Source organism: Echeneis naucrates, chromosome 1 (assembly GCF_900963305.1).
Source record: "Echeneis naucrates chromosome 1, fEcheNa1.1, whole genome shotgun sequence".
Lineage (NCBI taxonomy): Eukaryota > Metazoa > Chordata > Actinopteri > Carangiformes > Echeneidae > Echeneis > Echeneis naucrates.
Window position 1 is genome coordinate 6984912 of NC_042511.1, and position 26566 is coordinate 7011477.

Consider the following 26566-nt stretch of genomic DNA (forward strand, 5'->3'; position numbering starts at 1 on the left):
AAATAAACAAAAACTATAAGCAAAACACAAAAGCAAGAAGGCAAAAACAGGGCAACCAAGGACAAAACGGGGCAGAACAGCAGTAGGTGAACCTATAAAAAAAGGTTTACGGAGGGAGGAAGAACTGTTAAAGGGGCTCACCATGGTCCTTATGACTATAACTGCATCTGTTAAAATCAACCTACTGACCACCTCTGGTGGACTATTATAACATCACAAAATGAGGTGGATGGACAGAACCAAGGCAATGTAAGACAAGCAGCTCCCATCTGGAGCTCAGGGTCATAATGCAAGAAATAAGCTACAAATATATTTTCACTATTGATCTCTACAGATTCAAGCAATGTTCCCACACCTGCTTACCAAGCTGGAGGCAGGGGGAAAGACGCCCAAGAGGCAGCCCTGGGCATGAAGGCCTTATATCAGATGGCTCTACAGTATTTAGAGGGAGGGTCAGGGTGGCAGCCTAAAGCCGCCGTCAATCACAAGGACTCTCAAAGAATAAGGTTTACCCCCAGGTGCTTGAGACAGAGACAGAGAGAGAAAAAAAGACCAAGTAGAGAAGGCATGTCAGCTCCTGTCATTCCTCTGCCTAACTAAGAAAAGTCAACATCTATGAAAATTGAAGCTGCTTGGTCCCACTTGCAAACCCGGGGTAAGCACAATTACTTTCTGCAGTATCATATAAAATTAATCAGTACATTTTGTGTATAGACAGTTACTTTCTTTGCCCTTTTTTAATCAAATTTAAGAGATTGAATGATGTGAAAGAAAAAAGGTGTGATGTTAATTCTATGTAACTTCTTATGGAAAAACATGTTCACCTTTTTGTCTTATTCAGGGTTTCATATTCTAGGCTCAGTTAAACTCTTGTCCTTAGATGCATATCAAGGAAACAGTAGAATTCATAAGCAAGAGAACAAATGAACACAATAATGGATAGAATTTATATTGAATCATTATTCTCAGGGGGAAGTGGAGAACATAGAGGACGGTGAAGAGGCAGGGATTGAGGGACAAGAGTGAATACCAAATCAATCATGTAGTCTAAGAGGGACTGGTTGCCCCTTGAGATGCAGCATATTTTGCACTTAAGGCATTTTTGTTGATGTTTGACTGTATAAACATTACCTGTAATGCATGTTGTACAATGACACAGGTTACAACTCTCCTTGGATGACACATGGAGTTTATTTTTGTCGTTTTGCTCCTTATGTTCGAGAAGAAAAATGTTTTGATAGAAAAACATGTTGAAACATGTGGCTGTGGTTGAATGCCAGCCTTTGAGGAAATGTACCAAAGCAATCTCTCTTGCCATACATCAATTAGATTGTACGACTCATCATGGGTAAAAGTACCATGCACAAAAGTCACAAAAAAAAAAAAAAAACAAACAAAACAAAACAAAACATAAATGAATAAATAAATAATAATAATTATTATTATATATTATATGATTATTATATTTTTTATATATATATAAATTTGTTTTTTAAACCTATCCAACTTTACTTGTTTACAGTTTTAGCAGCATGCTTTCTGTTGGAATGCACATATTCACATTTCTCAGTTAGCACTTAATGTTTCAATTACTGAGTTTTTGCTGCTCTGCCGATTGCATGCCTTTTGGCGTTTAATACAGTAAATGCATTTGCCAGTTAATTAGGTAGCCAGTATTTTCTCCCATTAATGCAAATGAAGGAACCATTACATACTAGTCTTGATATAATGTAGTGTGATTGAAAACACCATAAGATACAACCTCCTCAACAGCTATAAAGCTGAATCAACAACTCTGTAAAGCACTTTCAAGGAAAAATCTGACAAAATATTAAAACCATTCATAAAGCTTTGAGACTTCTGAGATTTTATCCACCTGTATATAATAAATAGGCAACTGATTGAATATACAATTAAAAGTGTACTACACTATAATGCTGCACTGGTACAGAGTAACGGGAGCTGACAATAGACAGTATTTTGTACCAGGATCCTTTTCAAGGAAAAAATGTGCCAGATCGTTGATCAGCACATTAAGAAAGAAATGGGCTTAAAGCAAAGACAAAAGATTTGCCACAGTAAGACTTTATCTTGATGAGCACCAACAGCTGAAGACATGCACTGCTGTAACAGACAATGCGAGCAAAATGATGCTGCCAGCTCAATCCATGTAAAAGCTAAACTGAGATTTTACGTTAAAACTCCTGGAGTGTTTATTTGTTGAATTCCTATTCTACTGCTGTCTGCTTTGTCTTACTGTCATGGACCCCTCTCCTCCAGTTCCTGCCTACACACTTTCTACAGAATTTTTCTCATCTACTCAGAAATTGATGTTTGATACGTGTGAAATGCATTTATCTGTCCTAACTCATCAAGGCTGGACTTGTGCAAACATGTTGCTAGACTGCATCATCAACAGCAAAGTCGTGGTAGGTGGCATATTTCCTCACAAAAATCCCCTAGCATAATTACAAAATCGATCATTGACCCTCGGCCCAGGGTGCTGTGGTATCAAGTACATTTATGAGCATTCTTGTGTTTAAATATGGTGTTCTTTATTGGCTTGCACAGAAGTCTAACAATAGAACACCACTTGAGTTCAGATTGGGAAGGGTTAGATTGCCAAGGTCCTCACTATCACTGCCACCCATATAGCAGCACACCTGACCCCAGCACTTTCTCACACGGATGGTGGTTCCACAAGATGGGGCCGCATGTGGCCGGGTCCTGTGGCAAACCTGGCCATCAGGCGCTCACTAACGGACCCTTCATCCAGGCCTTGCTCCAAACATGGGCCCCAGGCGTCCTCCAGGCAGGGTAACCTTCTTCCCTCCACTATCTTTCATGGGGTCTTTCGAACCATTCTTTGTCTGGCCGCTCGCCTGAGAGCTATTTGCCTTGGGTGACTCTATCAGGAGCACATGGCTACCAACAACAAAGCTCTCGGGTTCATTGGGTCACACAAACCTCTCCACCCCAATAAGGTGATGGTTCCTGGAGAGGAGCCATCACGGTCAATATAATTTTCAAAATATTTGGGAAAAAAACTCCTTAATATCAAAAGCAATGAATTGCCTGATGAGTGCATTAGTGGCATGCCTTCACAGTGGGGTAGGGTGTAGGGTGTAGGGTGGGGTTGGTCAAAGGGACAGAGAAGCAATTATTTGTAGTTTATCAGTTATTAGTTCTTTTATGTGGTTGATCTAACAAGCCACTGCAAAATATAGTCATTACTCTCACTCAATTTTCAACTGCAGGGGTTGCTGGAGCCAATTCAGGGAAAGGCAGGGCACACCCTTGAAAGGTTGCCAGTCTTTAGCAGCACCAACACACAGATACAGACAAGAGACTATTCACATTCTCGACTACAGACAATTTAGAGTAACCAATCAACCTAAACATGATGTCTTTGGACTGTGGTAGGAAACCTGATTACCAGGGGAAACCCACACAGGTCCAGGAACCCACAACCTTCTTGCTGTGAGGCAACAGTGCTAACAGCTATACCACTGTTCTGTTAATTTTTATTACTGAACATATTATTCCCCCAATGCTGCTGGAAAATATACCTTTGCTTTTCCAATATTTGTTAGTCAACTAACCTGATAACTGGTAAGTCTTCTTGTCTTTTTCTCCCTGCAGATTATCAATGACTTCAGTGCTGGTAATAACCCTGCTGGGCTTGGTCCTGATGCCGGGACTGACCATAGCCTTTATTCCGATGTCCAAGTCCAACACGAATGAGGTGGCCACTCATGCCAACATTACTAGAACGACTCTATTGCAAAAAGTGAGAGAAGCATGTCAGTCGGAGGCTGTGGTGGCTGGTCATGAGTTTAATCCCACGGTAGGTAGGAACCTGAACTAAGTCAAGTTAACATGTATATCTAAATATCTAGGTTCTCCAGGAGGGAAATAGCATGTGATAAAACTGTAATATAATTTGTTCCTTTCTTTTTCATATTTTTAATTACCCTTTCAGATAAAACAATAACCTTGCATTACAAATATGTATTTATAACATGAATAATTAACCTTGCATGTATACTGGGCATTAACAAGAATTATCAAACTATATCCTGGTCCAATTACAACTTGACTGGCACCAATAATATCATGTTACTTTATAATCAAATACACCAAATAACTTCCGATGGCTAATTAGATGAGTACATCTGGCAACAAGGTTTGGACAAGGTAATTAAGTTTAAACCCAATTTACCTGACTAACGATCGTGACATCTCTGGGCCCAAGAACAAAACAAATAAAATACGACATGAAATTTAAAAAAAAAAACAAAACAAAAAAAAAAAACCTCTTTTTTTTTAGACAAATAAGGAATTATGAAATTCAGTCAATCAATATGCTCAACCGTGTTCTGGGATTTTAGCGTTTTCAAGTTTCTTCCATCAGTTTTATGAGTGCCTCAAATTTTGGCTGTAAAGAGGATGGAAGAGATGCAAAGGGTTGACTCCAGCAGCACAGTTCAGTGTCAAAGACAAAAAAACATCCTTGCATACTGCACATACCAAAATGATTTTACATTCAAACAACAATTCGTTCCCTACAACTTAATATTGTCTGCCCAGCCTCATAGTATCTTACCGGACCAACTCTCGATGTCAGCAGCTTTTCTCATAGTTGCCAACGGCAACAGGCCGCTAACGGGTCTTTAGCTAGCAGCTAGTTTACCGGGAATATTCCATACAAACACCGTTTTGATGGGTCGGCAGCTTCGTAGCAATTATATATGACTTCTCTTCTGGCTTTCAATTAATTTTTTTCCGCAGTGGCATTTCGCAGAGGGGATACCTGCTGCTGCTATCACGCTCTGTCGCTTTAAAAAAACAAAAAAACAAAACAACTGCAGGACAAAAGTCACGTGACCTCTCCTTCGTTTTACTGATGACGACATGCGTGTCGCGTGACTGTGTTTCTCAAAAATAAAAAAATATTGCCAACAAAAGGAAACGAACTTTCAAAATGAATGACTAGATTACAGATGGAAACTTAGAAACTCACATACAGCCGCACAGGTTTTATGATTTAACTGACTATTTTAATTCAACTTGGGCCTCAGCTTGACTCATCAAATAAAAAGCAAGAAAGAAATACACGCGCACTTGTTCTATCCAATATTTTTGCAGGAATAAATGGGAAACACAAGGAAAGTAACAGAGGCTTGTGGGAGTTGTTCTAGTACAAAGGTGGTGGTATATTGGTTAGTGCTGTTGCGTCACCACAGAAAGACTTTGATTCCCAGGCCTGGGACCTTTGTGTGCGGCGTTTGTATGTTCTACCCATGAGTCTAAATTTTACTCCAGGGTAACTCTCCTGAGGAATTGGTTCAGGCCTGCCTTGGACCTACAGCAACAGGAGAGGTATCAGGTGCCAAGTTTCACTCTGCTCTTCAAGAAATCTACACCCAGAACAGACAGGTGGATGATGACTTTGCCAACAGGTGGGGGGAAACAACTGAAACAGAAGAGAAGTGGTTGATTTTTGTTTGCATACACTTACCAAGTCACTAAGAGAGAAAAATGCTTTCAGCGCTGCACACCACTTCAACTCAGAGGAATTCCTGCAGGGACGACGCCTCATCACAGATGGAATGGTTACCATTAAAGCTAACATTCGCAAGGAAAATTTCAAGGCTGCGAGAGAGACACTGGGCAGAGTCCTTCATACGCTGCAGGTGAGAAAGTAACCAGACACAGAGAAATTCAAATGAAAAGTGAGAAGTCACTTGGAAATAACCAAAACCTAATGAAAGAGAAATATTTAACAATTACTTTACAATGTGTACAAATAGAGGATATGGAATATGAAAAAAGGTGTTTCCATATTTTGTCAGGACTTCTACAGTCACAGTAACTGGGTGGAGCTGGGAAACACGGAGCCTTACATCAACCTCATTCGGCCAAATCTTCCACTGGAAAACCTGGCAGGTGGGTACATAACAATATGTGTATCGCAAAGAAAAGAAAAGTTACACATTTTAATTTTTATGACAGTTTGTACTATATGTGGAATAATCTCTCAGGTTTTGGGGGGATTTTCCACAGATATATTCTAACCCTATTTGATTACTGAGTTTCTGAGACCTCTACATTCTTAACAAGATTGAAAAAAACTAAAACATTGTATACACTCTGACACTAGTTTTCTGTATTCTGGTGTATTATATAATGTTATAATACATAAAAATATATAGTATATAAATGTTGTAAAAAATGTTATTGGTCAGAATGTCAAATAAATACTTAATAAAATAAAATCTATATTTCTCCCCTGGTTTAGGGGATAATGCATTGTTTATCCTTTATCTTGCTCATACTTTGTTTGGTTAGATGCCAACATCGCCACCTGCAATGATTGTGCCAGTGGAACGTGCCCCAATCCCATCCTCCCCAACATCCTGCAACAGAAGAAGTTGACGTCTGGCTACATGGGAATCTTCTCCTCTGTCAAGCCTAAAGGTATCAGTGACAGATATATCTCTGAACTGCTTTCACATATGGCTGATGCTGCGTCGAGGTCAATCATTTTCTGGTGAAAGCTACCTGCTAACTGATATATGGTAATTTAAAGAAAGTTGAACAAGTAATAGTTATTTTCCTTATAATGGTGATCTTTTCTTTTTTTTTTTTACAAAACCACATTTTTAAATGATTTAGATTGATTGGAGTGACTTCTTAAAATCTCTTGTGACCATGATTTTTTTGAGTGTGGTGAGTGTGGTGTCAGTCTCATAATTTTTGTGGAAGTGTGTTTTATAAATATTCCTTTACCACTTTATCAATAGTGAACCAGTAACTAACATAGATCTGTTCTGTTCCTCAGATATACAGGTTGTATTTAATGGGTTGCAATAAAGCAAAGCAGAAACTCAAATTACTCGTTGGTTCTCCCTAAAAGACAATCATAATGGCATTGTTCAGTCTACCCCTTCTCCCATTTTGAGCCATGACTCAGTTGGAGCTGTCTCACCTGTCCAGGAAAATGCAGCCATGGAGGTACATCTGATCTGACCAACACAGTAAATCCCCGTGGTGGCATCAGCAAAGATGAGGGTCGTGGTGGCAACATGGCCTTCCATAATGCTGCTGTGAGATTGGCCACTGCTGCAAGTCTCCAGCTGCTGGAGGACATCCGCTTGGCTGCTGGGGACAAAGACTTTCTGAGGTATGACAGCTAGATATAAAAGATCAACTTGTTTGTTGGTAAAATGGCCTAAAAATGGTACTATAGAATAAATATTGATATTCTGTCTTGCTTACTCACAGAATGATGGGGATAGCCCGCTCATCTGTCGTGTGCTTCGTTATTGACACCACTGGCAGCATGTCTGATGACATTGATGGAGTCAGGGAGCTTATGTACAAAATCATTGACAGCAAAAAAGGCACTCAGGATGAACCATCTGAGTACATCATGGTCCCCTTCAATGACCCTGGTATGGCCTCTTCTACCATGCTGCTCATGTTGAGGAAACCATTAGTGTTAGAGTTCTGACAATGCAATTATATCAAAGCATGTGATACATATAATAGCAGTTTCATTATTTAGCAGAGACTGACATGTCTCTTTCAATTTCATTATTTCTTTTAAAATAAATAAAGTATTTTTGAGTTTACTGTAAATCTGCAAAGTCATAGTGGTAGCAATAAAAGTGAAACAATGTTTTTGTTTTTTGTGAAGATTTTGGACCAGTAACCAGGACAGCAGATGCTAATAAAATGAAACGTGAACTCTCCAATCTCAAAGCGAATGGAGGCGGAGATGTCCCTGAGATGTGTTTTTCAGGACTTCAGGTACTAAAGGTTGTCTAGGGCTGCACAATGTTGTAAAAAACTGATATTGCAATATTGGGTTTTTTTTTTTTTTTTTTGCGATGTTAAACTAGTCTGTCTCTTATCATTTCACTGTGCAGAGTCCTGAAATTGTCCACAGAAATGGTACAGATTTTTCAGTGATGAAGACATTTTTGGCAAATGCTGAGAATATACTGTAAATCTACAGAATTATATGTTTTAGGATTGAAGTGTCCATAACATTAATGTATAAATTCCTGGTAATTTTCTGCCAGGACTATATCCATTTTTTTACAGTGTACTATGATTTTTGATTAAACTGACTATGGTTTGTTTTGCTAGTTGGCTCTCACTAGTGCCCCACATTCCTCTGAGGTCTTTGTTTTCACGGATGCCGGAGTCAAAGACATCGCCCTGAAGGAAACAATTTTGGCCCTCGTCAGGAGCACCAAGTCAACGGTATATAGTAACTGGCAGCAATAGTGACCAATGTTCATTATTTTTATATCCAGCCATCGTTGTCAGGGTTGCAGGGGAGCTTGAACCAAAATCAATCTATGTGAAAAAAAACAAAAAAAGCCTCATTCAGAACTCTAAATCAGAAGTAAATCAATGGCTGCAAATATTACTGACCAAGGTTCACTCAGTCCACTTGTGTGACTTAACTTGGAAAGTGAGGTCTGTAATCTCCACAGGTCTCCTTCTACAATACTGGAAGCAGTAGGCGTCGTCGTCGTCGATCCGTTGAGTCTCCCTTTGACATCTACAAGGAACTGGCTCAGGCCTCTGGAGGACAAGCCATCCAGGTGTCAAAGAAAGAGCTGCCTCAGGCCACAGACGTCATCCTTGACACCTCTACTTCAGCTCTGGTAGGACTCTGTTGGACCACTGGTTCATTCTGTAGAATCTAAAGCATTTAGCAGACTGTTAGTGGTTGTTTAAAATTAATTAAGACTTTGATTTGTACATCTTTTGCTTTCTCAAATGTTTTAGGTGACAGTTCTTCAGCGAGCAAGGAACCCTGGGAGGCAAGAGACCTTCTCCTTCATATTGGATGAATCTCTTAAAAACATCACCATCTACATCACAGGAATCTCCCTCTCTTTCACACTGACCGACCCTGCAGGTAGTTCACCAGTTTCAGCGTTTCCACAGTTCACGTGTATAAGACTTCTTGGATGTCCATCTTTCTTACTGAACACGTTGTTATGATTGAACTAGATTTGTCTTTATGACTAATAATCCATAGTAAACGTTTCCAGGTGTGAGCCAGAGCAGCTCTGAGGTCAATGGGAAGCTGGGAACCATTCAGACTGTGGGCAACCTGAGAAGAATTCGTCTCAATGCTAACAAGCAGACAGGAACCTGGAAGATCAACATCGTGTCCAACCAACCATACACACTTAAAGTCACAGGTCACATTCTTCATTTTTTAAAAACAAAAGTAATTTTGAAATTGAGTCCGCTTGTCCACAGCTTGATTGTCTAATGTGGAGCATTTTTATTCTCTTTGATTTCAGTCCATGCAAAGCCGCTGCTTACATTTGTTGTGCTTGTTGTGTTCTTTGTGTGTATCTATATTGTGTATCTATACTGTGTGTCCTTGTGTTTCCAGGCCAGAGTACAATGAGCTTTATCTATGAATTTGTGAAAAGCTTTGAGGGACCTCATCCAGGCTATGCAGTACTCAGCGGGCGTCCGCTAACAGGTGATGTGTAACGAAACAATGCAATGATTTCACAAGAGTTTGTACATCCCGGACACATATGTCATAGACATTGTATTGGTGTTTACACAGTATTTCAATTCGAAATTATTATCATGTGATGTAAGGTTCCCCTTGAACCTACAGCAAATCTTTCAATTTTTTGTTGTTACCAACTTTGAAAGGCCATAATAAGTCTGATTGCAGTCTGGACGCAATTGAACAGGGTCATCAAAAAATGTAAATTACTCAACCATACCAATATTTTAGCATCAAATGTAATTTTTGACGAAATTTGTCTGCTGAAAAACTTTTTTCATTGACATCAGTTCGGCCAATGACGAGTAGAAAAATAAATGAAGACACTATTGAAATAGTTACTCACTCATCCATAAAGTTATTTTTTCAATCTTTTTTCTCCCTACTTTGCTCCTCTTGTTTCCTGCGGATATCCAGGTCAGCCAGCCACCTTGATGGTCTCAGTGATTGGGAGGAGAGGTCCGTCCTCACTAGATGTTGGAAGCATTGCCCTCATGACTCCTGCTGCTGCTGCTGAGGCTGTGAGCAACGGTACAATGGCTGACATGGGTAATGGAGACATCCTGGTGACTGTTGATGCTGTCCCAGAGGGGGAGTTTGTGCTCATTCTGAAAGGAACAGACAAAGTGTCAAACACTGAATTTCAGAGGCAGTCAACCACCCAGATGTCCATCTCCAAAGTGAACATCCAGGTCCGTCTCTTCATTTCATGTAGTTGTTTCACAGAATGCTGATGGGGAAAATGTTCATACTTTTTGAAAATGATTTTTGGAAAAATTAAACCATTCTTCCTCCCCGACATGTTTTCCTTTTTCTTTTCCTCCCTATTTCCTCTCCAGGCTGCGGTGGACAGCAGTGTGGAGCCAGGAGAAGCCTTCAAACTCCCATTCAGCGTACTGACCAAAGGCTCTGGTGGCCAGTATCACATCAGTGCCAGAAATGACAGAGACTTCCCTATGTCCTTTCCAGAAAGGTGAGGGGAAACAAACAAAAAGAATTTGCTGTCTTAAATGTCATTAGCATTTTTGGGAAAATACCAATATGCCTTGTTTTTTTTTTGTTTGTTTGTTTCATTATGCATTGCCAGATATCCAGCTATTAGTTCGGGGAAACTAACATGTGCAACCACATTCACCAATTAGGGTAAAGGTGAGGCAGGGCCATATTTTACAGCTCTGCCTAAATAGTGCACTTAGTCCAATGCCACCTAACAGGAAAACGTTTCACCCTCTACATCTTTAAATGCCCAAAATAAAATGTATAGATTGCACACAATCATAGTTCCTGTAACCAAGAATGATGTTTTTCCCTTCTCTTGACAGCCTCACTCTGACAACTGGAGAATACTCTAACAACACATTGACCATCACACCACCTCTCAGCACAGAATCAGGCACTGATGTCACTCTTACACTGGAGGCCAAGTCGTCCAGTGGCGTTGACTCTAATTACATTGTTCTGAGATTATCTGTCATTAAAAAGGTAACCAAACTTATCTTGGACTACACAGTTAGATGGTGTAAAAAAACTTTTAGACATAGCCGTACAACTCCAGAATAAAACCTTCACGTTGTGTTCTCTATTGTCTTTCCAGATCACAGATTTTGTTCCGCCTTTGTGTGAAATAGTGACTGTTCTGGCTGACGATTGTCCTCGAGATCTGTCTAAGTGTGGATCTTTCAGGTGGGAGCTCTCAGCCAACCTGACTGACAAAAATGGCACTGGGATAGAAAGAATCTTCCTGCAGCAGGGTAATGGAACCCTCTCACACACCTCTCTGAGCGCTCCCATCATCCAGGCCAGCTACAACGCCTCCTGCTGTGCGCAGATTGTTGAGGTTGTAGCTGTGGATGAAGTTGGCAATGTGGGAAAATGCTATCATTCAATAGTTCGTTCAGGTGGCCCCCCTGCTGTCACTCTGTCATTGCCATTGTGGTTTTGTCTGCTGGTGTCTGTTCTTGGAATGAATTCATGAAGTTATTGCACACGAAAAATGGTATCCTGTCATAATGTGTCAAAGAATGGAAAATGAATGTATGCTTTATTTTGGTCTGAAATATGTTCATAATAAAAACATTTTAATTTTTATAATCAGTTTCAGCTTTAGCAAACAAAAAGCTCAGTCAGGACAGAAGTAATATTTCAGCTGCTCTCTAAACTCTGTACCTATAAAAAAAGAATCATAATTAGCATTTTCTTTAACAGGGCTTGAGCTTGTTTTAGGTTCTTATGTCTATACAATGAATCAGTATATACACTTAACTCTAAAAAAGATTAGCATGATGGGATAAAATGGGGTACTGATGATGATCAACTTAATTCCCGATATATTGTTTACACAAAGCATGAGCACTGATGTAGAAATGGATGATAAATTGTCTGAAATAAAACTATACTTAATTACACAAAACATATTCATTTGTACACTTTGAATATTTTCTTCTATTCTTTTACTGTTTAGGACAAGCAAGGATATATATACATAGTATGGAAATAGAAGGCTGGTTTTATTCTGAAAGATATAGAAAACTAACCATAATTTGAGTAGACATCAATGTTTTCATCAATGCTTGTAATTTTCAATGTGGATGTTTTCTTAAAATGCACATCACTGACCTCTTAGGGCCAAAAAAAGGATGGATGGAAGTTCATTGGACATCTGTATATTTATTACCAATTTTTCCTCAAATGAAAGGCCCAAGAAAAACATACATCTTTTGAAACAGGATGACGTCAATATGAACTCCGAAATACAAAATTTTAGAACTATAAAAGTGTTGTTCAACAACAAGAAATCAGCAGTTTGAGAAAACAGGAGCAAGCTCTTAGCATCTTCATACAAAAAAGGAATGTAAACAAAGACAAAGATCTAAACTGTGCAAGTTGCTTCAGCTTCAAAAATGTTTGAGCGCCATCAGATTTTGCCCCAGCCTCAACAATGTGCCTGCTGGGAGGCTGTGCTCAGGCCACTTGCACTACAGTGATAAATTCTCTCAAGGTGTGTTTGGATTGAAGATTTAAAAATAAAACAGAAATGAAGACTAACATGAACTTAATAATGTTTGAATATGTTCGGTCAGAGCTGAGCATGCAATGACTGTATCGTGACTAGAGCATGTCAAGAGATTAAATGCAAACTGCAAATACATTCTACGGTCCAATGCGGATCAGCTAACTGCTGCAGTAAAAGCTCATGTTTGGATGAATACAGAGGGTAACTTTCTAGCTCACCATTTTTTTTTTTTTTTTTTAATTTCCCACCTCTGTTGTGGTCTGTGACGCCATAGCTCAATCAGTAGTGGCCCATTACCCACAAGACGAAGGAGTGCATATCGCCACCTATCGTAGAGGAGGCAACATGATTTCAACAAATAAATGGATTTCACTCCCGTGCATGTAAACAGGGACAAGGAGAGAAGTCCTATGAGATGGCTTCATCGAGCTGTAACCATAGCTAGACTTAACTGTGCATGTAAACGTGCTTAGTGTGAATGCACATTTCCTATTCATCCGAGCAGAAGGTGGTAAATTATTGCACAAGGATTGCATTTCATAACTAGCACAATTTCAAAAATAAAAAAGACAGTAATGTAAATAATGTAAACTGCCATTACATTTCAAACAGTTATACATTATGACTTGTAATGTAATATTTTTTTTCCAACTTTAACTGTAACAAGAGTTTGAACAAAATAAAAACAAGAAATAATACTTTTACTCATCAGCCACCAAAAGAAAAAGCGGGCCATTATTTGCACTTCTGTTGATCTACCCCATCTTTTGTTAACCAAATGTCTAAGCCCAGCAATAAATAAGTACAATCGTTTACATATCAGTGTACTGACTCTTCTACACAGATGTCAGCACTTCAGTGGCCAAAATAATGTTTCACATTATAAAGCCATCTCAAAAGCATTTACGTTTTCCCCAAACAGGCTATCTAATCACAGATACTAATTTAATTCTGGCTCCCATGGTATCCCCTGTTCAACTATCAGTTCCAGAAAATTATTATTAGCAGTATTTTAATAACTCAAAAAAATTATTTTAACACCCCCCCCCCCAATCCCCCTCACATGCTTTTAGTAATCAACCACAGTTAAAGACTTAGGATATTGATTTAATTAATTCATTTTTAATTAATTATTATTATTTAATTAATTATTATTATTATTATTTAATTAATTATTAACATTATTTTGGATGCTTGCTTTCTTTGTATAGACACACAAATAAGACATGGACTGGTCCCCATGTCCAATTCTTTGCAAGAACTAAATGTTACCCAAAATCAAACTATTCATTTCTGAAATGTCAATCAATCAACACACACTGACAAAAAAAGAAAGGGGCATGAATATCAACCCACTGTGTAGAACAAAAAGAAAGAAGAGGAACATATAATACATTCTGTTATTAAGAGCTCATAAAAAGGTGACATCTATGTCCAGCTCTCATTGGATTTTATGTACGTTTTTCACATGTTTTTTCAGGTGTCCTGACTGAGTGAAGTGCTTGGGGCAGTGTGGGCAGGAATGTGGTTTCTCTCCTGTGTGGATATACTTGTGTCTTTTCAGGTTATTGAAATCTAAAAATCCCTTTCCGCAGAATGGACACCAGTGTCTCTTCTCCCCATTATGCCACCTCAAATGCACATTTAATTCTACTCTCCTTGTGAATTTCTTATCACAGAGGTTGCAGTGGAATGGTTTCTCTCCTGTGTGGATCCGTATGTGGGCTTCAACATCTCTTTTTGTGAAGAATCCTTTGTTGCAGGTCTGGCAGACAAAAGGTTTAATCCTGCTGTGCACCATCTGTATGTGTTTTGTGAGTCCAAAATTATAGACAAAGCCCTTGCCGCACTCCTGGCAGATATGGATCCGACCATTGCGGTGCACTCGGCCGTGGCGCTTTAGACCCTTGTGGTCCGGGAAACTCTTCCCACAGAGCATGCATGAAAAAGGTCGGCGTCCTGTATGAAGGCTTACATGGCTTTCAAGGGCAGCACTGCTGCTGAGCACGCGGCCGCACTCCCCACACTGGTTTTTTAGCAAACGCCCACCAATAACTGACAACGGCTCAAAAGGTGATATAACGGGTGGCGCTTTGACGGGTATGGGGTGGAGAGAAATACTAGGGGGGGCAACTGATACATGATTCTGCAATTTGGGGGATCTTGTCTCTTTCTTTACTGGTAACAGTCTCTGTCTGCTTTCAGATGGTGTTTTAGTGGCTGAAATTCTGGGGGGAATCCACACACCTAAAGCCTTATATTTTTTCAAGACCTCACAGTTTGCCTGACTGTCTAGCTGGCCTGCATTTGCGTTTTTCTGCATTTTAGCTATGGTTTGGATTTTCGCTGCTTTAGCTAACTTCCGAGCATTCAAAACTCTCGCCTTCTTTTTAGGAGTGGCGCCCTCTTGCATTAATCTTGTTTTTTCAGGGTTAGGGTTACGACTGGATTCCCCATCTTGAGCCTGTTGAGTGCATCTAGTGCTTAGGAAATAAGCATCACTTTTTGTTTCAGCAATTGCAGAACTGGAAGTTTTCTTCATATAATTGCAAGAATTGTATGATCTTTTAGTCCGTTTAGTGCTAGAAGAATCTAGAGTGAAGGCAGATCTAGCAGGGCTGATATGGATAATTCCATGGTGAGACATTTTCGGGCTTGTACCATTCTCACTTGATGACGCAGTAGAGTCCTCTGTCTTTTTAAGATGGTCATCTTCTGTAGTTGAACCAGTCCTCTTTGGGCTCACAGAAGTGGATTTAGTATTTTTGGGGATAGTACCATCTTTAGTGCTTATGGCGCAATCATCATCTTTACATAAACTAGTCCTTCGGGAACAAACAGAATGGTTTGGAGTAATTTTAGAGCCACCAGCACATCGACCTGAACTTGATGTTTCCCCAGTTGCTTTTGGACTCGTGATTGATTTGCTAACACTCATTTGTCTAAAAGCAGCTTTACATAGTCGAGTTCTACTTGGACTATAGGGAACGCAGTCATTGGTAGTCTTGTTTAAAGACATAACGTCTTCAACTGCACCTGGCTTCTTAGGAGCAATGGAAATTGGCTCAGTGGTTATGTTATTATCATTTGGGCTATCATTCTCTAATCCAGGTTCCTTGGGGTTTATAGTGGTGGTTTGTATTTCTGTATACAGGTCTGGATTTCTTTTAGCTCCTCTTGTTTGCATTTGAGTTCTGATGTGACTTCGGAGGAGGGTGACAGGGGAGTCTTTCTGTAATTTCTTGCCACTGATGCAGGTTTCTGCATTAGAAGTTCTGGTATCAGCACTGTCATTTGAAGAGGCCTACAAAAAAAGAAAGAAAGAAAGTAAGTTTAGGAAAGTTAAATATGAATACTAGTAATTCAATCTGTCAGTTTGCAAATGCCATTGCAGAGCATAACTGCTGGGGTATGAATTCCTGTAACTACCATAAATAAACTGTTTGATTCCTTTTGATAAATGACCAAAACCATTCTCAGGCATTTATAAAGCTAAAACAGAAAAATCCAGATGTTGTATACCATGACATTACCTTTTTTGGAGCTTCAGTTACAGGTAACACTGCCAATTGTGCCAAGTACTGGTTTTTAATCATCTCTGAACCAGGGTCAGATGAGTCCTTGCATGTGGCAGATGTGGTTGGCGGTACGGTGTCAGACTGTTCTTTGTCTTCTGTGGGGAAACCATTAGCTAGTGCATTGTCTTTCATGTCATTGCTGAGCGTTTCCTCAACAAAATTAGAAACTGAAGGTTCTTCCGAAGCAAACGTCTCCAAAACTGGTACTACCATCTTTGGCTGTGCAGATGTTTGTTCATATTCATTGGACCATGACTCACCCAAAATGGTGCCTGTATCAGAGGATAACAATGCCCTCTCTGGAATATTATTTTCCTCAGAAGCATCCTTTAAACTGGGACAGATTTCAGTGGATACCACTGGCCCTTCCAATGGCTGTGTTGATTCGTGTGCAGATGATAGTTTCTCTTGTATGGCACCCTCTTTGGAAAGGGGCTGGGTTTCAGAACACCCATTTGGAAGCACCCTTGAGACCAGCACTGATTTTTTGGCTAATACTGAGAATGGCAGCTTGGTTAATCTGACTGTGGGAGAGAGTTTTTGCTCCCATTGGGACAGAGATGCTGGCACTACCCCAGTGTTTAAGCTGGCTTGTGTATCTCCTTTTGTTGCGAAATGTGAATCCGATTCAGTTTGTTTGGGAGTGTCCTTGTGGACGGTTGTATGATGACACTTTTGAGATGACACTGAAACCACTTCATCTGAAGCAGTTTGTGCAGCCATGGAAAAGGTTAACTCCTTTGATGGAGACATCAACTTTAGCGATGACGCTTTAACATTCGCTGCTGCTTCTGCTGATGGCTGTTCTCCCAAAAGAATAATTGTCTGTGGCTTAAGTGTGCTTGAAGCCACAGCTTGCACATCTTTTGGAATAGTAATTGTCATATTTGGGTGCGGTGGAATCCCTGATTTCTGGGCTGTTAAGGTTGCAGTTGATTGTGACAGGACAACAGGAAGCATTTTTCTGGAAGCAACATAAATTCTTTTCTGAGGTTCACAGGAAAAGGAAGATGCTCCAACAGGTAACCATGCAGCAGGAGAAGTTACATTTAAATTATTGTTCTGTGGAGCAACAACTGCTGGCACAAAAGTAGAAAGCTTGGTTGAGCACGGTGCCACAATTTCATTTGGTGTTAATGAGGGCTTGGATCCTGGCATGACAATTATTTTGTGAGGCACGGTGTTAGAGTGTTCACTTGCTGCTGCAGATGTTTGCAGAGGATGGGGATGGTGCTGCTGTGACTGAATACTTGTCTGTGTTGCAACAACTGATGATGGCATTGGTTGTTTTGTGGCATTAAAAGGATGAGAGACTGCATGTTGTTGTTTTGGTATGAGAATCTTAATGCAGGCCTGAGCTTTATTGGACAGTCTGCCTGCAGTTTCGAAAAAAGGAACTGGAGATGGTGGCGTCTTTGGCTCAGTTGCAGCCTCACCCACACCTTGTAAGGTGCGTGGTTGATGAGAACACTGGCTTTGTGGTGATGCAGGCAATCTCTTGGTGGGGGAGATTGTGTTTTCCTCTGGTGATTGATTCATGGCTTCAACTAACAGCATTGCATCTTGAAGTGTTACAGAAGTGCGGCGTGCTCTGAGTTGAATAAATTGTCTGGACTCTGCTCGTGTAGAGTTTAATGTTTCAGTTGCAAATGAATGTTGAGTGTCTTTTGTGAATGGAGTTTTCATGGGAAGCTGCTGAGATTGAGACGTTTTTTGCTCCACAGTGGAAGATTCTTTGCTCAGACACACTACTTTAGCAGCTACTGAACCATCCTTGCTGTTTTCTGCATCTATTGAAGCATTATTTGGAGTGATAAAGGATGAAGATGCATCTTCCACTATTATTGATGCGGGGTTTCCTAACATTTGTTTAGCAGATGGCGACGCAAGTATAACTTTAACTTCCTGCTGTCGTTTTGCTTTTTTTGGTGGCTGCGCTCTTCTATGACAAACTGGTTGTGAATGAGCCTCAGGAATTCTATTTTTCACTTCTTCACATCTTACTTTGTTTTGTGGTTTGGGCTCTGCCAACAGTTCCTCTACACACTGGGAAGTACTTTCTGTCTCTCTTTGAGTTTGTTCAGTGACCGATGGTTGTTGCTGAGCAGTCGGTGCTGGCTGTTCCCCAGATGTTGCAGGTCCTCTACTTGTCTCATCGTCCTTGTCATCATTTACTGCAGTGAATGAAATGACTAGTGCTTGCTGTGGCTCAGATGGTTGGTTCTGGGCTCTTTGTAAACATCTAAACATTCCCAAACAAGGTAGTTCCAAGGCTACATGGAGCTCTTTGTCTTTTTCAGGAAGTATCCCAGGTCTGTCATTTTCACTTGCACAAGCAGTGGCCCATGGTAAATCTAGGCACAGCCAAAATGGACATATAAGAGGAGAAATTTATATAAGAGGTGAGAATTGTGACTAGTAAAATGTTACAAATATTGATAAGTTTTCACAAATACCCTTTTCTTTTAGAAAACGGCAGTTTTAAATGCTCACCTGAATTATCAACTTTCCCACAGACATTTATGAGCTCAACTTCATCCTGCTTCAAGATAGACTGCAAGGAAGAATCATTCAATTCCTGAATGGCAGTGTAACATATTGGAAGATATAAGAGAATTTATTTGTCTACTACAAAGAAGACACACTTACTTCTTGTTTGACAAATATAAATGCCATTTGAGGATGGGTGTCAAAGTTGTGCTCTTGCTCTTGGTTTTGCAGTGATGAATTTTTCAAGGGTAGACACTCTTTTACCAACATGGTGCAACTAGGAACTATGTCTGTAAATACAAACAAGAAACACAATTATGTGAATTAAGAATGTTTTTTTTTTTTAAACTGATGTCAAAGAAACTATCACAACACTACACAATTTTCCCCCTATGCTATATAGCCTCTGATCACAAAGGACAACTGCTGAACTTTCACTGGGTCTTGTTTACAATGACAAGAAAGCATCTATCATAGAGGAAAATGAAAAATACTTATACAGGAAATAAGGTTGCTCTCCAAATCCTGGGCAGTTTTTTGTAAATTTCCCCTTCATATTTTGATTTTACCTCAGATTATAGATTGCACATACATACAAGTGGCCGTAGGTTTCAAAGTTATAAAGGGAAGGCAATGCTGAACTGTCCATCAGGAGACTCCTCTGGTTGTTAAAAGAAGTCCATTTGTGCAGAAGAAAATGACCATACTTCTCATTTGATTTAGACACTCAGAAAATACGTTCCTAATAATAACTCTGAGATGCTACTTCAAAGTCTTGCTCAGCACAACATGGGATTTTTTTTTTTTTAATGGTCTAATTTATAGGGAAATAGATCATAAAACAGAGTATGCATTTCTGCACGGTGTCTTCCTGTACCAGGTAGTAGCTCACACAGTGTAAGTAGCTGTGCTACTGCAAACTCTCACTCAAACTGACAAGATTTTGATGGCAAACGAGGAGTGGCGCTCAACACGATGGTCATCAGACAGGCTGACCTACATGTTTCCGCAACACGCAGATGAGAACATATCAGAGTGGTCAGCATAGTTTGCATCTATTATTTGCTTATGCTCATTGCAGAGTCCTGCATGGGTGAAATCTTTGACACATTAGCTCTAAGTCAGCTTGATAGGAAACAGACAACGACCTTGTTTCCCTATAACCATGGAGACCACATCCGGCAGCTTAGTACGGTTTCCCTTTTGTTTTAGATCCCAGGCTTACGATAGGGATAGACCGACATGTAGTCAACACAAAACGGACATTACCAAGAACAACAGCATCAACAAAAGGATAACACTGTTGGGTTGTTTTGCGCCACAAACTCACCACACTGAACAGCTGTGTCACGTCTCTCGGAGCAGTGGTTCGGCCGGGGAGGACCATCACTTTCTCGGCTGCAGACGGGCGTTGGGCTTTGGCTCCTCTCAAACCGGCTGTATCTCGCTTTGAGATCCTCGTTCTCCTTCTTGATTCTGGAGATTTCTGCTTTCAGCTCGTCGACCATAGTTTCGAAAAGTTTGGTGGTCTCCGCGACAGCGCTCTTCAACATGCTCTCCATGACAGAGGCGCATTTGGTCTGGAAATATTCCGCCGACATTTTACCTTTTTCCTTTTTTTTTTTTCCGAGTTTCCCTTTCAGTCCGCTTTGGACATTAGACTTACGGTAGCATTAATAAACTCATGGTTGCTGAGAGCTGGTTCAACATGGCTCCTTCCTCTGGACGGACGTGCTCTCGTGTGTGACGCACTTCGGCTTAGAAGAAGGAGGGGGGGGGGGGGGGGGGGGGTGTTGAACCAAATGTCCGGTAAATCGCTCAGATCTTTATAGTTTTTAGTTTGTTTTTTAAAAAAACAAACAAACAATGAATTTGTATCTCTTTCAGTGATTAATAAACCTTAACACACCAGCCACCATTCTCCACGACGATGCTTTATCCCTTCACAGAATCCCACACAGCTCGACCGATGAAGATTGTCCCAACTCCCGATCCGTACTTTAAACATCGGAAGTGCTGTTGTTTACTGAATGAGGAGGAAGCGCGTTAGCCTGACGGAAACCAAATGTAACGTTTGATCACAGGTTAACATTTGACTCGTGTTTGAAAAGCCACTCTGAAGTACAAATGAAGTACGCGCACGTTGAATATGGCATTTATTTGTTTGTGATAGCGGTTTATCAGATGGTGCTTTCACTCAAAAGTAGCGCAGCGGGCTTGTTAGCTAACGCGTATGTTCCTAAACGACTGTCTGGTTAGTTCAACGTTTAGTTTGGTGTAATTGAAATAGCCACAGCCAACATTTGGATCAAGAAATGTGCGTCTAAAACGGGGCTTAGACACTGGGAGTCGAGTCGAGACACATCCAGTGAATTAAGCACTGGGCTCAACAAACCCACGTTTTAAGTTTTTCTCTTCAGTTTATTGGATATAAACAGCCGTCCAGAGTTATCAGTGCTGTAAACATGGCCGAGACTGTAGCGACGTTTCAGTCCCAACTTTCTGGGGTGATGGAGACGGTGTTCAAGGCTGCCATGTATGAGATCACCCGGCTGGTGGAGGAGAGCTTCTTGGAGGAGGTGACGCGCTGCAGGGAGCAGGTCGAGTCCCTGAAGAGGCGACTGAAGTGGTCGGAGAGTCGGCACAAAGAAAGAGAGGTGGACAGGCGGGGGAGGTGCATTGACTGCGGGAGAGTCACAGCCTCAAATGAGGAGAAACCCGAAGCTATAGGTGAGACTGGATAAAACCTACCTGGTTTAGCTTCTCTTTCTTGGGGACATTTTTTTAAATCTTGAATGAGAGTCATGGCCCACTGCAAGGGCTTTAAAGTTGGACTATTCCCATCTGATGAATGGATCCAAAGCTTTTGCAGTAATTGCATGAAAGGTACTTGGGTGTAACCTCCCAGTTAATAGTTGGCACCATCCCACTCTGCAGTTCTGAGCCTGCAGTGCATACGTGCTTTATTTTGCATGTTTGGTCATCAAAATGTTTAAGCAGCAATGTAGCACTGATGACCGAGACGAATTCCTGCAAGGTCCAGTAAAGTTGATTCTGATTCTGATACAAAAATGCACATCTTTTGCCTGACAATGGTGAACCAAAGAGTGCATTTAGCAGATATCGAACCAGAAACTTGCAGTAGGAGTTGAAAAGAGTAAAAGGAGTGTAAATATTTATTTGAATTTGGCATATGGCCAGAAACAGACTCAGGCGAAGGATAAAGTTACCCTGTGCCTGCTGGATTGTCAATATGTAATTGATTACTAATTGATCATACTTCCTAAAAAATGACAGTTTCATCATCATCATCAGTGTTCATTCTCTATCTAGCCTTACATGACAGAAAGTAGTCAATATATTTGTTGAGTTGACTCTTCCAAAATTTTTTTCATGGTTCATATGAAACAATTCCATATTGCTGAAGCAGGTGTTTGTTCACAAATCAAAAGTGCTATATTGAATTGATCATGTTAAGGTATAAATGTGACAGCTTTCATGTCCATCTCACACGAAATATATCAATTGTGTTTTCTAATTTGAGATTCTACATTTCTGTCCCAGAGAAAAGCCTGAAGCAAGAGAATATACTGCAAGAAGAAATAAACAGCCCCCATTGTGCTGACATCGAGACACCTGATCATGAAGAGCAAGAGAGGAAAAGAGAAGTCCACAGTGCAATAAGGGAAACACAGGTAGGGCACAGTCTCTTAGATGGCATGACTTAAGTTACAATATTTAAAATAAATAGCTACCACAGTCAAACTCGTTTGTTCAATTGTGAGAGATATATATATATATATTCAGCTTATCTGCCTATCTAGTGCGAATCATATGGTTTCTCTTGAGTTGTGCAGAGGTAAAGTTCATAGATTAATACTATCATTCTTCTTGTCTGTCAGTCTCCAGATGCACAAAGTGAAAAGTTGGATATACGGCACAAGGAGGGAGTACTTCACCTCTCAGCAGAAACTAATCAGTCCCAAGAGAGATGGGGAATCAATTTGGATGGTCAGTTTGTATATACTAAGAATGTGGAAAGCCTCCAAAAGAGAGGTTTTTGGTTTTGTTTTGGTTTTTTTTTTAATATAAATTTAACTAAAATTGAAATATAAGGGGCTGATCTCCATTTTCTGTTGACAAGTGGTCACTTAACACACGTTTTGTGATAGTTTTTCTGCACTATGAATGCAAGATTCCACACCTGCAACAGAAGTACAGTACATATCAGCTAATGTAGAGAAACACAGCAATAACCAGAAGATCAAAAAAGAAAGAAATGAAACATATTGAGAAATGAAGTTCAAAACGTCTCCCTTTTATAAATACTTTGTCTATGTAAAACAAGCTAGCAAAGTTCCAATTTGCTCCACTAAAACCAGCATCGTCTAAATAATCGTTTCGAGCAGTACAAGTTATGAGATACAAGATTTCTGTTCTGATAATACTGACAAAATGTAAAAATGTTGCTTTCACTTGATATGAGTTTAAAGTAATTTCATGCTAAATGTAGCAAAATGGGCAGCATGATTGAAGATGAATGAATGAACGAACAAAAGCAGCAAATTAGCAGAATTTAGAACATTTTTAATTATTAAAATGAATTTGTTTACAAATGTAAAGAGAAAACAAGAAAAATTTCTCTCATCATAATATTTTAACAACCCGATAGAGTGTGTAGAACTATTACACTAGAACCTTTAAAATAAGTCTCTCTTTAGGGTTTTACAGGAATTTAAGTGTCCTGATCATAAATTTTGGGCAACAATATGAGCATTACTACACCCAAGGATAGATGGCTGCAGGTTACAAGGCTACACGTATTAACAAGATAAGGTATATTTTCAACAATGATACTGAAGTGAATTTCAGTGTGCATTTGGTAATTGTCTTTCTTGTCCCACTACTGATAAGTCTTCTCCTCCCATCATTGGTCAGAAACAGACACATCAGGCCTGCCGGGAACCAGTAAACGTGACCAGAAGATCCCAAAATGCCATGCGAACTGGGAAACTGGCTTTGACCAAAGGCCTGAATCAGGTAGTCATGGACAGTCTGGTGACCCATCTGAACCACTTTTCCAGAACAGATATGGGATAGAAGATTTGAGTGGCTATGACAAGACTGGCTATGGCAGTGCCAGCATGATAGAAATGGATAACCTAGATGGATTGCAAGGATCACCATCCCATCTGGGGGACAATCTCAGTTACATGGAGCACTATGAGGGGAATGTGGAAGCACCTGAAGGATCTGAGCATCAAGCGTATCAGACTGAAGCCTTGCGGAATAGAAGAGGTCTGGGCAGTTCCCCAGCAGGCTCGCCATCAAGGACCAACGTCGACGTAAGTGGCGAGTTCAGCTGTTTATTGATTAATGAGGAAGGCTATCTACAGGACCCCAGTATCTTGTACCCTGGACACGTTGCTGGTGATTCAGGTGGCAGATTGAACTTCCGGGGGGGACATTGCACACGAATCGACCCTTGTTTAGACAGCACAGGGAATATGTATAGTGCCTCAGATACATACAGTGACACCTTAAACATGGAAGAGAGGTTGCAGCATCAGACAGCAGGAAGAGGAGGGAGAAGACAAACTTGTAATCAGTGCTCATTGTCATTCCCTGATTCTGTCGCTCTCAAGGCTCACAAACAAACACATAAAGGCAACGGACAAGGGCCACCTTACTCTTGCACCCAATGTGGAAAGACCTTCACACAGGCCTGTAACCTAAAAGTCCACCAGAGAATTCATTCTGGGCAGGGGTTTCACCTCTGCAGCCATTGTGGAAAAGGTTTCCCTTCATTTTCTGACCTTAAGACACATAAATGTGGCCAAACAGGTGACAAACCGTACTGTTGCACTGTATGTGGGAATAAGTTCAGCCGTCTCTGGAATCTGAAGTTGCACCGGAGAATTCACACACAGGAAAAACCTCATCGTTGTACCATGTGTGATAAGAGTTTCACACGAGCAGACATATTGAAGGTTCACCAGCGTACCCACACGGGGGAAAGACCATATTGCTGCGCTGTGTGTGGCCTTAGCTTCAAACGTCTGGATCATCTGAAATCACATCAGCGCAAACACATGACAGATGTATAAAAGTAAGAAAGTTTATGGAAAGATGATAAGATAATTTAAGGTTCTTTGTGGTATCAGGACTTTGTTTTTAGTCAGAGGAGAATCATAAAGAGAACTTTTCAAGAACTTTTTGTTAATATGAAAAATGTAAGGCAGATATAGCATTCTTCTGCATATTTTTGAATGGAAAAAAAATGTGTCACCTGAAGATAAATTGCCTCAAGAGGTTGAATTGTTGCATTACAGATTCATAATTGAACAAAACTTTTATTAATGCTGTATTTTGTCTGATTTGTTAATGATTGCCTACTTTGCAATGTCTGTAAGTTTTCTGTAAATAAAACCAATTAGGCCAATAAATAAAAAAAAATCAATTTTTTATTTTATTTTTTTTTATTTCATCCAGAGCCTCAACATGCCAATACATTTCTAAATTAAACTCAGCAATGTATAGGTATTAAACTCTGTAGAGTGACAAAAGGACAATAGGTCTTGAACATTTCTTTAATCCAGAACTCACAAAATGAGAAGCAACCGTTGTTTTCTGCAAAATGTGAAATGAAGCCAAGCTAGTACCAAGTTCTGTTGTTGCAGATGAGGAGAGAAAGTGAAGTAACATCAGGACAACACAAACAGGAGTCAAGGGAGATAAACCTGATCTTTCTTCCAGGTTTCTTCAAAACTTTTGGTCTTTTAATTTTCATGTTCTCTTTTTCTGTCCTTTCCTGTTTCCTGTTTTTTCAGTAGGGAATTGATTAGTAACCCAGTCTTTACTGGAACTGGTGGAGGAAGACCTTACTTTCTGTGCAGTCATCTCAAAAGTTTTGAAATCTATAGATTAGATGGATCGTTTCTGTTTGGAAACATTGGAATTCATAGCAAAAGCTTTACTTGTTAATAATACACCCTACACATAAAAGAAAACATAATTCAACATAATTCAAAGAAAAAACGTCTATTATTATTATATTGTAGAAAAACCACAATTCTTTCTGCAAAATATATACAATTTTAAAATTACTTCTGTAACTGTATGCTGCTCCTAACTACAGTAGTTAACGATGGTTCAATATCCAATTTGTTTGACCAATTTATCAGGATTAACAAATGAACTTGACAGAAAGGCCAAAGACACGTTGGTGGATGAGGAATATTTTATTTCTAGATCGACCATAGGGATGGAATAAAAAACAAAAGCTGCACAACTGTGGAAAGGCACGGCGCAGCCTGCGGGTTTCACTTATTTGAAACGCGTTGTGTTATTCACCAGCTTCTCTCAACAGGCCACCGTACTGCGCCGGGTATGACGTCACGAGCAACAACAAGGATCAGAAGCGCTGGCTCGACAGCTAGCCAGCTCGGCTAAATATTGAAATGAAAAAATAGATTATGTTTGCTGAGCAGCTGAAAGCACAAACCTGGTCTGACATACAGGCGGTGCCCGGTGCCGTTAACGGGAGGTAGCACACGGTCCGTGCCGTGAGGCTCCAGATGAGGAGACACAGCCACTGACGACACGACAGTTGGGGATTTACATGAAGGTTACAAACCCAAGAAAACGCCAGGCGAGTCAACTTTGCAACGATATTCAACATCCAACAACAACAACAACAGCAACAACAGCAGCAGCAGCAGCAAAAACATGGACACATGAATGAGACTGCTGCGCAGTGATGGCGCACAACCCAACCAACATGTGGTAACGTTTCCAGAGAAGGACACTCGTCTCTTCCCCGTTTCTGTCTCCATCGTGAGATATTTCCGCCGTCTACCAGCTGACCAGCTGTCAGCCACCCAGTCAGTCCGGGTGGGGAGGGAGGGGGGGGGGGCGGTGGCAGAG

The 26566-nt window shown here is 40.3% G+C and overlaps 3 protein-coding genes across 4 annotated transcripts; 2 read left to right on the plus strand and 1 right to left on the minus strand.

Moving 5' to 3' along the window:
* Nucleotides 1–477: 477 nt before the first annotated feature.
* Nucleotides 478–11647, plus strand: LOC115049456 (von Willebrand factor A domain-containing protein 7-like). Its single transcript, XM_029511704.1, has 18 exons — nucleotides 478–655; nucleotides 3643–3847; nucleotides 5326–5462; nucleotides 5552–5696; nucleotides 5856–5949; nucleotides 6352–6480; nucleotides 7000–7186; nucleotides 7288–7457; nucleotides 7703–7815; nucleotides 8158–8274; nucleotides 8511–8684; nucleotides 8809–8941; nucleotides 9078–9230; nucleotides 9431–9523; nucleotides 9977–10251; nucleotides 10399–10532; nucleotides 10882–11041; nucleotides 11154–11647. The coding sequence occupies exons 2-18, from the start codon at nucleotides 3650–3652 to the stop codon at nucleotides 11532–11534; spliced, it is 2793 nt and encodes a 930-aa protein (XP_029367564.1). The 5' UTR covers nucleotides 478–655; nucleotides 3643–3649; the 3' UTR covers nucleotides 11535–11647.
* LOC115049440 (uncharacterized) lies at nucleotides 11569–20368 on the minus strand. The gene is made up of 5 exons (XM_029511670.1): nucleotides 19971–20368; nucleotides 18800–18930; nucleotides 18644–18704; nucleotides 16106–18504; nucleotides 11569–15876 (listed from the first exon to the last, which is right to left on the minus strand). Exons 1-5 carry the CDS (start codon nucleotides 20239–20241, stop codon nucleotides 14014–14016), a joined length of 4725 nt encoding a protein of 1574 aa, XP_029367530.1. The 5' UTR covers nucleotides 20242–20368; the 3' UTR covers nucleotides 11569–14013.
* Nucleotides 20369–20456: 88 nt separating this feature from the next.
* On the plus strand, nucleotides 20457–25078 carry LOC115050085 (zinc finger protein 768). 2 transcript variants are annotated; one of them, XM_029512829.1, is made up of 4 exons: nucleotides 20457–21370; nucleotides 22205–22335; nucleotides 22543–22651; nucleotides 23585–25078. In XM_029512829.1, exons 1-4 carry the CDS (start codon nucleotides 21106–21108, stop codon nucleotides 24745–24747), a joined length of 1668 nt encoding a protein of 555 aa, XP_029368689.1. In that variant the 5' UTR covers nucleotides 20457–21105; the 3' UTR covers nucleotides 24748–25078. The 2 variants fall into 2 exon arrangements, with proteins under 2 accessions (XP_029368689.1, XP_029368681.1); XM_029512821.1 differs by having other exon boundaries at nucleotides 20458–21370; nucleotides 23579–25078.
* Nucleotides 25079–26566: the final 1488 nt, after the last annotated feature.

Bases quoted from the DNA above. Each gene is read 5' to 3' on its own strand.
- LOC115049456 (XM_029511704.1), top strand. From the start codon at position 3,650: ATGACTTCAGTGCTGGTAATAACCCTGCTGGGCTTGGTCCTGATGCCG. The intron at 8,685-8,808 runs GTAGGACTCTGT...CAAATGTTTTAG, and splicing joins ACACCTCTACTTCAGCTCTG to GTGACAGTTCTTCAGCGAGC. The intron at 10,533-10,881 runs GTGAGGGGAAAC...TTCTCTTGACAG, and splicing joins CCTATGTCCTTTCCAGAAAG to CCTCACTCTGACAACTGGAG.
- LOC115049440 (XM_029511670.1), bottom strand. From the start codon at position 20,241: ATGTCGGCGGAATATTTCCAGACCAAATGCGCCTCTGTCATGGAGAGC. The intron at 18,705-18,799 runs GTAAGTGTGTCT...TCTTCCTTGCAG, and splicing joins TTATATTTGTCAAACAAGAA to TCTATCTTGAAGCAGGATGA. The intron at 18,505-18,643 runs GTGAGCATTTAA...GGCTGTGCCTAG, and splicing joins TGGGAAAGTTGATAATTCAG to ATTTACCATGGGCCACTGCT.
- LOC115050085 (XM_029512821.1), top strand. From the start codon at position 21,106: ATGGCCGAGACTGTAGCGACGTTTCAGTCCCAACTTTCTGGGGTGATG. The intron at 21,371-22,204 runs GTGAGACTGGAT...TTTCTGTCCCAG, and splicing joins GGAGAAACCCGAAGCTATAG to AGAAAAGCCTGAAGCAAGAG. The intron at 22,336-22,542 runs GTAGGGCACAGT...CTTGTCTGTCAG, and splicing joins GTGCAATAAGGGAAACACAG to TCTCCAGATGCACAAAGTGA.